This window comes from Haliotis rubra, unplaced genomic scaffold (assembly GCF_003918875.1).
Source record: "Haliotis rubra isolate DU_JTF1 unplaced genomic scaffold, ASM391887v1 Scf117, whole genome shotgun sequence".
Lineage (NCBI taxonomy): Eukaryota > Metazoa > Mollusca > Gastropoda > Lepetellida > Haliotidae > Haliotis > Haliotis rubra.
In genome coordinates, this window is record NW_025765081.1 from 1,181,121 (window position 1) to 1,192,105 (window position 10,985).

Below are 10,985 nucleotides of genomic sequence, written 5' to 3' on the forward strand. Positions count from 1 at the left end.
ATCCCATTAGTGTTTCCGCTGAATTTGTCCGCCTCCGATTGGCCAAGTAATTTGGGGATTCCCCAGACGGAATCCCGACGCAAAATGGCGACCAAAGCACATGCCCTGTCGTTGCAGATTATTGCAAAATGTTCAACAACAAAAGCACGGACATGTAAAATGACCTTGCCCCACGCAGTTGTTGATACGCCGGTGTTTATGCCAGTGGGAACACAAGGGACACTGAAAGGACTTGTTCCAGAACAATTAGAAGAACTGGATTGTAAAATAATGTTAGGCAACACATATCATTTAGGAAATCGCCCAGTAAGTAACACAACATTGCAAGCTCCTCGATTAATTGTACAACAATGCGATTAGATGTATTCACTGTATTCAGTCCTTCACAAGAAAGCAGAGAACTACCCCACATTGGATTAATTACAAGACACGATGAAATGATTAAAACTCATCACATTTTCAGTTTATTCTAACATTGTAAATCATACAGTCAAGAACCAACTTAGTGCGCATACACCTTTGAAGTCCAGCATGAAAAACAAAATCTGGTTCATGTTTGTTTGTATTAAGTACATTGACGTTTGTATTGTCTGCAGGGTCCAGAACTACTGGAAAAAGCCGGGGGGCTCCACAAGTTCATGAGCTGGGATCGAGCCCTTTTGACTGTATGTATCATGAGATTCTTGAGAGGCATTTAGAAGTTGATGAATATATAAGACGAGTATATGGATGACAACTTCTTCTTTATTGTATAACACGACGTTTCTGGGCTACTTCTTGCCCCTTCTTCAGGTGATATAAAGACAGGAGTACAAAACATACTATATATACCAGAATTTACAGGAAGCCAGAAGTGTACATGTATATACAATGAATGAGAGGACCGATGAAAACAATGATAATAGTTATAAAAACAATGATAATAGGGATAAAGTAAAGCCAGTTGACACAAACAATGAGGATAAGGAGATGTGAATACAGCTAATGAAGTGATAATTAGATTTACAGGAAGCCAGAGATGTACATCTATATACAATCAATCAATGACGACAGATCAGAAGTTATAAAAACAATGATGATAAGGAGATGTGTACACAACAAAGTGATATACAGCTAATTAAATTACAATAGAGGCGGCTCTTGTGATGTTCCAGGCACTAGGGAGCTATACACCTTGATCTCTATTAATCTCTGGGGTTAATCTCCTGATGTTGATGGCTTCTAGTATTTTCCGTTTGTGCCAATCGTGAACATTGGTAGTATCATGTTGTATGAAAGATGAGATAGAAACACATTATGTACACACAATATCTACAACCAAACTCCCCTTGCCTGACTTGATTTTAACTTCTTCTAATTTGTAAATCATTGTATGTTTACATTTCCTGACATGCCACAAGCAGATACCATAGAGTCCTGCCATAGACTTGAGTGCTATCATGGATCTGAGCATTAGAAGGGATCTTAGTTCTACCATGGATCTCAGTGCTATTGTGGATCTGAGCAGTACTGTGTTACTGAGTTCTACCATTGATCTGTGTATTACAATGGATTTGAGTAGTACCGTGGAGGGGCGATGGGGTAGCCTTGTGGTTGAAGTGTTCGCTCGTAGCGTTGAAGGCCAGGTTCGATTTCCCATATGGGTACAATGTGTGAAGCCCTTTGCTAGTGTCCCCCACTTTAATATTGCTGGAATATTGCTAAAAGCGCTGTATTATCCATTTCAATCACTTACTCACCCACCAACGCACCCACCCACTCACTCACTCACTCACTCCCTCACTCGGATCTGTGTACTCCCTAGGATCTGCATTTCATCTGAGCACGACCATGGAAGCTTTTCCTAGGTGATACTGTCCACTAAATCTATCTTGTATTTGATGGTTTACAGGACAGTGGGGGTTTCCAGATGGTCTCACTGCTGAAACTTGCAGAGATAACAGAAGAAGGTGTTAAATTCCAGTCTCCACACGATGGTTCCGAGATGCTTCTCACACCTGAAAAGTCTATAGAAATACAGAACTCAATAGGTGAGTGAATGTTTCGTTTCCATAGAACATTGTCAGTCTATTACAATTTACAGTCACAGAATCTCACCACCTGGTCCATCCAGTGTCTTGCATCCTCAAGGGTTGCAAATCTGTACACCCACCTTTAACCCTCACATTCCAATGGGTCTTGTGATCTTAAATTACCAACCCTTGATTTTCATGAACATTGTATTAGCCAGTCAAACATTGACATAAGGACAAATGGACGATGGAGGTAACTCGTTTTGATAAGAAACAACAAAGCCACTGCCAGTTTTGATGGACATGAAGACTTCCTTTGTATCTTAGAATTTTTGAGAACTTTTTTTACATGTCAGTCAGTTTTTCAATGTTGAATTTATCAAAATTCTATTCTGAAAAATGGGTCTGGACACCATGTTGTTGATATTGCCAAACCAACATTAAAGCTGGTTTGTAACCTGCCTTCTGATTGGTCTCAGACTGAGTAGCATAGCAAATCAAACTGGCCAATGAAAATCAACAGCAATTACTAAGACATGGAAGAACCATAGGAATAGTGTCAGTTTACCATGTCTACAGAGATACATGTCCCAGAGATACATCAGAGGCGTGTTCAGAACCACGAGCGCCTCCCGTGAGTGCGTGACCGATTGCCTCCCGTGAGCGCTCGCATCGGCCCTGAACGGACGCGAGCGCTTGGTTACAATAAACCATTCGTGACCAACTCGTGTTGTTCCGGGACAAGCCGAATAGCTTCTTTTATTATATTCTTAAGGGTGAAATACTGACATATTGGTGAAAAGAAAAATGGTATTTTCATTTTCACTCAGTAGAATATCACTTTTGCCTGGAACTAACACTGAAACGCGAACTACGAAATCGATGTCTCGATCATTTATAAACAATGATCAAAATATAATAAATAGAATATATTTTGTTAATGTTGTCAATGGTTACGCCACTCGTGAACATATCAACTTTGTCAGACCACTCGATGAAATATACATGTTATTTGACAACATTAACAAAATATCCTCCATGCCTTCTTTTTGGAGGTTACGGAAAGGGGCGAGTGGTGACGAATGACATTAAACATGATCGCCATGTTGGTTAGCTTGGTGAGGCAGCTATGAGAATGGTTCGCGTGCGCGCGTGGGCGCTCGAACGGGCACAGGCGTTCAGGATCGAGCGTTCGCTCGCTTGCGCAGGCGTCCGCTGTTCTGAACACGCCTCAGGCCTTTATAGGTGGGACTGTGCTGGTTATCTAGGAGAAAGTGTTGGTTTACCATGTCTACAGAGATAAATGTCCTGAGGATACAGAAGTTGAAGGTGAGGGAGACCTGACCAACCTGGAGCCTGTAAAATGTCTCCATTGAACATTTGTGTTGATGTTGGCTTGCTACTCATGCTTCCCAGGGTACTTGCAGGGGCTGACATCATCATGCAACTTGACGACGTTGTCCACAGTACAACAACAGGACCTCGTCTAGAAGAGGCAATGTACAGGTGAGACATTCACATTTAGAGAAAAAAGGTTCTGTGCCACTTTCTTGAAGTCATGAAGATTAACTCATGGCCTGCTTTGAAAAATTCTGGGACAGGCTATTTTCTTTTGTCCTCATTCATGATCCGTGATTCAGTGGCGTCTACTCCTACAGCTGTAGTTCTGAATTTCAGAACAATCCGGTGGCTGGATCGCTGTCTGAAGGCACACCAGCGTCCACATGACCAGAATATATTCCCCATCGTGCAGGGTGGACTTGACAGGGAACTCAGGATCAAGTGTGCAAAAGGTTTGAAGGTTACTAAATCTTGAGTGATCTGTTAGTGAACAGTTCTTAGAGCACATATGATTCCTGTTGTCAAAGAGTTCCAGATAGCATGTGTACAGAGGGTTGAATGGCCCATTTGTAAGGTCTATGTATGTACCAAATAATCCAGTGATGTCTGTAGATGAGACAAGATATTGAATGAAAACCTCCCACCAACATCCAACAGTCTAAAACAATACATTGAGCGAGTAAACTACCAAGTGCATGTTTGGAAACAGTCTCTCGATCAATCATGAACATTACTTCACCAGTTGACCATGGTTGGAGCATTTGTGATGGTCAGCTTATCCCTATTCTGATGTCGAGAGATCCTGCTCCCCGTGGATTGGTTGAACTGACATCGTGTAAATGCCAAAAGTCAGCATGCCAGCAGAAAGAATGATATAGTGTGTACAGAGGCATGTCTTTTTGTATGGCAGGTGATTGTTGCCCGAACACCTTTGACTTGTTGCCAGTAGATGACTCTGATTCTGACATAAGTGAGTGTGTGAATGAGTGAGTTTAGTTTTACACCGCACTCAGCAATATTCCAGCTATATGGCGGCGGTCTGTAAATAATCAAGTCTGGACCAGACAATCCAGGGATAAACAGCCTGAACATCAATCTATGCAATTGGGCTACAATGACATGTGTCGAGCCTGACAACCAGATCCCGTTAGTCGTATTTTACCTTTTTGTAATATTTTGCTTAGTTTCTACATTCAAACTTGGGGTTAGTGGATTATTTTGTGGGCATATTTCAGGCATAGCTGGCTCGACTGGCTAGCAAAATTTGGAAACTATTTCGAACACTTTTGGCATGCAGGTTCCTTCATATGAAAGTGTTATCTTCTTAAACTCACCGAGATTTTATTGTTTTTGTATTTTTAAATCTCACAAAAATCATGGGTTTTTTTTACAAAAAGTTGGTAAAAAAAGAAATAAACAAGGTTTCAGTAATAACTGTAAGCATCTGTAAGCAACATCATTGTCATAAATGATGTTACAAGAATACTCTTTTTCTATTTTTCTGAGTATCTTTTGCAAGAATTGGTCTGTGACTCACTATAGATGCTTGTGTTAAATACGGATAAGTTGATGACAAGTCAGCTACAAACATTGTGGCTCTAGAAGAAGAATGAGGACTATTTTTATGGATATACAACTTCTTTATTCTATATAGGCAACATTTCGACATAGATTCTAATGTCGTTGTCAAGCAAGTGGTGATAATGACATTAGAATCTATCGGGGCGTAGCTACCATTATAAAAAAAAGCCCAGGCTTACACATTATTGTTGCTAAAAAGGTTGGCCAAGCCTCCAATACTATCCAAATATAAAGCTTTGCAACCTATCGGGCCTACACGAAAAAATTGGCTTGCTATGCGCCTGTCTATGTCGAAACGTCGCCTATACAGAGAAAAGAAGTTGTATGTCCATAAAAATAGTCCTCATTCTTCATCTACCCAACTACTAGAATGCCAATCAAAGAAGTCATTGTGGCTCTATTTATAAATGGACCCGTGAAGGTCCGCGTTAGAATTGGCCTTCAGTAACCCATGCTTGATGCTTGTCGTAAGAGGCGACTAACGGGATCGGGTGGTCAGGCTCGCTGGCTTGGTTGAAACATGTTATCAGTTCCCATTTGCGCAGATCGATGCTTATGCTGTTGATCACTGGATTGTCTGGTCCAGACTCTTTTATTTACAAACCGCCGCCATATAGCTGGAATATTGCTGAGTGCATCGTAAAACTAAACTTACTCACTCACTCACACTATATTTAAATCTGATAGCACAATTTGGGGTCAGTTTTACAGACACCACTACTGGGGTAATGAAACTGGAATTTTCATGAGCAAAAATAAAATACTAACATGCTTCCATAGACAGGAATAACATATTAAAGTGAAACTGTCTTTTTTCCCCAGAGTTAACAAAGCGTGATGTTCCTGGCTTCGCAATTGGTGGTTTGAGTGGCGGAGAGGAAAAAACTTACTTCTGGAAAATGGTGGACGTGTCTACAGACTACTTGCCTGAAAACAAACCCAGATACCTTATGGGAGTCGGGTAAGTGTACATTGGGTGGAGTGTTTGGAATAGGAGAAGAAATCAATTACAGAGGACATCTTTTGTTATTTCACAGACTTTTTATGCTAACATTTGTTGTGCAAAATGGCTGTGAAGTTGCTGAAAGCTGTTTTAACTTTTAACATTAGGATATTGACAAGGATCCCCCTGGGTTTTCAATCAGTTCATCTTCTGTGACATTGTCAATCAAATATTCATGATAAATTGTCTCTATTTGATGTGGATATATAGATGAATGCCATTTCAATCAAATATTCATGATAAATTGTCTCTATTTGATGTGGATATATAGATGAATGCCATTTCGAAGTTAATACAATCTGGAAAGTGTGTTAATGACATTTGCATGTGTAATTTGGAACACTTCCATACAGTTGGGAGGGGCAGTGGGGTAGCGTAGTGGTTAATGTGTTCGCTTGTCATGTCGAAGTGAGTGAGTGAGCGAGTTTAGTTTTACACCACACTCAGCAATATTCCAGCTATTATGATGGCGGTCTGTAAATAATCAAGTCTGGACCAGACAATCCAGTGATCAACAGCTTACGCATCAATCTACACAATTGGGATACGATGACATGTGTCAACCAAGTCAGCGAACCTGACCACCCGATCCAGTTAGTCGACTCGTATGATAAGCATGGGTTACTGAAGATCAATTCTAACCCGGATCCTCACAGGTTTATGCAGAAGACCCGGGTTCGATTCCCCACTTCCCCACATTTGTACAATGTGTGAAGCCCATTTCTGGTGTCCCCGTCGTGATATTGCTGGAATATTGCTAAAAAATCAGCGTAAACCAAACTAAACTCACTCACTCACTCATGATGACACCTAGTAATCATAGGCTGGGTGAAATCCATCTAGTCCCTTGCAGCTATCACTCATGGTAGCATCTTCAATATTACTGACAATACTTGAATTCAGGTTTGCTGAAGATCTGGTGGTTTGTTCGGCTCTGGGCTGCGACATGTTCGACTGTGTATTTCCTACAAGAACTGCCGTAAGTGTCCTCATCAGTTACAGTTATGGTTTGGTTGAACAAGATGTTTTGGTTGAGCTTATAGAAATTATTCCATTATTCAAAAAAGGACTTCGCCCAAATGACAAGTATTTTTCAAATGAGAAAAATCAAAAACATATTTGATGTGTAAATTCAGAATTGAAGTTCAGGGAATTGGCTTTGATAGTGTCCTTTGAGACCAAAAATCAATTTCAAATCCTTTGTAGACATAGTGTTCGACAAGAATAATAAATAATCAATTCCAAATCCTTTGTAGACATAGTGTTGCACAAGAATAATTATGCTACCAAGAAGAAAGTGTAGCTAGAATGACTGAAAATAATTCAGAATATTTAGAAAGCACCTTTCCAGTCTTCATATCCTGCTCAAAGCTCACATAAGGATGCTCAAAGCGCACAAACTGATTATTATTACCCCGGAAAATCCAAACTGCCTGTGAAGCACAAGAAGGTTAATAGTCACATGACTTATCCCACCGGGTACCCATTTTCTGTGATTACACAATGCCTTTTAGAAAGTGGTCAAATGTAACATATGTTGTATTTGGGATCACACTTTCTTAGTAAAGTACAGATTCTAGTACTATTGTTGGGTTGAGTCCCATCCACAATTCGAACCCACACCCTCAGAGTCAGACACCTAATCGCCAGCACACAAAGTCAGACGCCTAACCCGCTCAGCCACTGCGACTTCCACAAAAATGGAAGTCGGACAACTGGTAGACTAGACTGCGGACTTTGTGTATCCCTCTGATAAGAGTTAATTGGCATGGCTCCGTCGGCCGAAAGCTATGAGTACACAATGACTTCTAAGAAAGTGTAATCCCAAATATAACATATGTTACCCATTTTCTGCTGGGTGAACAGTGGCAATTTTGAACAACCTCACTTGCCTAAGGTGAGACCACATACATCACATGTGCTTCGTTGTGGGACAGGACTGAAGTCCTGAAAACTCTCAGGAGTCAAGCTGCCAAACACGGCCACCCATCCAACGACTCTCTGTGCCACCGTTGCTTAACTTCACCTGATTGTGACCTGAGCTCTACGCACAGAACCACACAACACCACAAGGCAGATGGTTTATGTTGGGGGAAACTATGTATTGGTAAGCAAGTGTGTGATCCAAGATGGCAGTGTTTGTGTATGAGGAGAACAGATCACAGGCAACTTATCTCATTGTTCAAGGGGACTATGCGTATGGATTGGTCAGGTTAAAGTGACCTGGTCACCCAGGTACTTTTCAATAATAACCGTTCGGTTGTAAAAACATGAGAAAAAGGCATGACAGAATTTTTAAAACAAATTTAACTGTTGGATATTTATTTTACAGAGGTTCGGCACAGCCTTAACACCAGATGGACAGCTGAATCTGAAGAATAACACCTTTGCTCAGGACTTCCGCCCAATAGATGCAGATTGTCCATGTTCCACATGCAAGACGTACACCCGAGCTTACCTCAACACTGTGGTTACCACGGAAACAGTGGCCTGTCAACTCCTCACAGTACACAATGTCGCCTACCAGGTTGGTACCTAGATCAGGGGCTAGATCACACTCCGGCACAGCGATGACTTAACATAACATCACTGCCACAGGCTAATTTGCATATGACGTGACCGGACTTTTCTCTTGTGTGTAATCAAACGCGCATATTCATAAGAAGAAGAGACTTGACTCACGAAAGCTTTCCGGCGCTCTCTTCATAATGTTTTACATTTTACATATATATTCTTCCACACCTGCGACAGTTAGGTCTATGACAGTACATATTTAGATATCAAACTGGCTGCATCGTTTGCTCTCCGTTGGCTTCGATGACAGCACGTGGAGCCGTACAACCTATGTAAACAAAGGATCGCTACGCAAATCGAAATAGTGTTACATGTTTTTGGATATTTTCTCAGTGAAACTAATTCATTCTATTAAAGATGTTTAGTTAGATGTGTAGACTCGTCAAAAATAAAAGAGTAAAAGAAATCTGCACATTATATTGAATGGACGGTGCAAGATGTGACGAATCGACACATTTTTCTAGCATGTGGCAGAGGTACTATGCTGGCTTGCCGCATGGAACTGTGGGTAGGAGAGTGGGGCTAGATCTGCAGCCTATGCTTGTCATAGATGACTAACGGGATCGGGTGGACAGGCTCGCTTACTTGGATGGTGTGTGTGTCGTCACAAACTGCTGTAGCTGTAGCTGAAATACTGCTGAGTAGGGCTACAAACAAACAAACAAACAAATCAGTTTGGTGCAGCGTCTGCAGGATATCAGTCAATTCCCATGATGCAGTGGTCAACTAGTGTTGACATCAGTCAATTCCCATGATGCAGTGGTCAACTAGTGTTGGCATCAGTCAATTCCCATGATGCAGTGGTCAACTAGTGTTGGCATCAGTCAATTCCCATGATGCAGTGGTCAACTAGTGTTGGCATCAGTCAATTCCCATGATGCAGCGGTCAACTAGTGTTGGCATCAGTCAATTCCCATGATGCAGTGGTCAACTGGTGTTGGCAAGTTCCACCATAACCTGTGTAGAGTTGTCTCCCTTTGCTGCCAGGATTAACAAATTGTGCTCTCAAAGCACTGATGTCCCTTGGTGATAATCCTTGTTCTTATCAGCGTCATACATGACTTCATGTACGCTGTTTCACCAAAGTGGAAAATGTCTTCAACCAGCATAATTTGGGCTTTCACAGGTGAAGCTGATATATATTTTGAAATTATGCTGATTGAGATGAACAAACCCCTAGAAATCATCTTGATAATGAATATGAGGTGTGATTAAGCTTATATGAAGTTCATAATAGAAATGATATGACCTGATTTGTATTAAAGCATGTTTAGAAGTTTGCAATCAGGGCCATCATTTAACATATTTAATGGGGAATAACTTGACGTATATTAATTTGAGTTTTAGGGAAATTAAGTTATTTCTAAAAACAGGGCCATTCTCTACTCATCCATACAATCTATTATCAATCTATTATACACAATATATTTTGCTTATTTTGAGGTAAAACTTAAAAATGGTGAAAGGTTGTTATTAAATCAGTGAGTGAGTGAGTTTAGTTTGGTTTACGCTGATTTTTTAGCAATATTCCAGCAATATCACGACGGGGGACACCAGAAATGGGCTTCACACATTGTACAAATGTGGGGAAGTGGGGAATCGAACCCGGGTCTTCTGCATAAACCCATGAGGATCCGGGTTAGAATTGATCTTCAGTAACCCATGCTTATCATACGAGTCGACTAACTGGATCGGGTGGTATCTGTTAAACATAGTCAGGTTCGCTGACTTGGTGACAAATGTATTGTATCCCAATTGTGTAGATTGATGCTCATGCTGTTGATCACTGGATTGTCTGGTCCAGACTTTATTATTTACAGACTCCTTCCATATATCTGGAATATTGCTGAGTGCGGTGTAAAACAACCAACCAACAACCTACCAAATCTTCTGAGCATGTTATATATAGTAAATTATGTTTATTATGAATATATTTATAACAAAATCATGGATATAAAGAACTGTTGCTTTCTTGTCCTGGGCCTAGATTTTCGAAGCTCTCTTAGCGCTAAGATAGTCGTAAGTGCCATTCATTAACATTAACTTACGACTATCTTAGCGCTAAGAGAGCTTCGAAAATCTGGGCCCTGGCCGCTTGCCGTATATCATAGCAGAACGAACTATGGTTATGACAAGATAAACTTAGTGGTCTCATTGAGATCGTATTCTGTAGTTTGCTGTACTATATGTGACACCAGTACTCCATCAACTCTTTGTATGCCTTTGACCATGAACATATTGTTTCCACTTCATGTTCGCTGTTTCTTCCAGCTGACGTTAATGAAAGGAATCCGAGAAAGCATCATAGAAGATAAATTTCCAGAATTCATCAAGGAGTTTTTCCGTCGGTACTTTCCTAAGGGAGATTACCCTGCATGGGCAGTGGAGGCGCTGGCCAAGGTCAATGTCAGTTTATCTTGACCAAAATCGGTGTATATTGTATCCAGTCATAAATATATATATATGTAAAACTA

At 40.8% G+C, this 10,985-nt stretch overlaps 1 protein-coding gene across 1 annotated transcript; it reads left to right on the plus strand.

The window, feature by feature from the left end:
• The first annotated feature begins 47 nt into the window (after positions 1-47).
• LOC124257604 (queuine tRNA-ribosyltransferase catalytic subunit 1-like) lies at positions 48-10,985 on the plus strand. Its single transcript, XM_046691709.1, has 9 exons — positions 48-306; positions 597-665; positions 1,892-2,030; positions 3,440-3,518; positions 3,690-3,805; positions 5,757-5,895; positions 6,841-6,916; positions 8,270-8,464; positions 10,783-10,985. Exons 1-9 carry the CDS (start codon positions 85-87, stop codon positions 10,930-10,932), a joined length of 1,185 nt encoding a protein of 394 aa, XP_046547665.1. The 5' UTR covers positions 48-84; the 3' UTR covers positions 10,933-10,985.

Coding starts and splice junctions, on each gene's coding strand:
- LOC124257604 (XM_046691709.1), top strand. CDS start 85: ATGGCGACCAAAGCACATGCCCTGTCGTTGCAGATTATTGCAAAATGT. Junction 3,806..5,756: donor CAGGATCAAGTGTGCAAAAG/GTTTGAAGGTTA, acceptor TTTTTTCCCCAG/AGTTAACAAAGCGTGATGTT. Junction 6,917..8,269: donor TATTTCCTACAAGAACTGCC/GTAAGTGTCCTC, acceptor TTTATTTTACAG/AGGTTCGGCACAGCCTTAAC.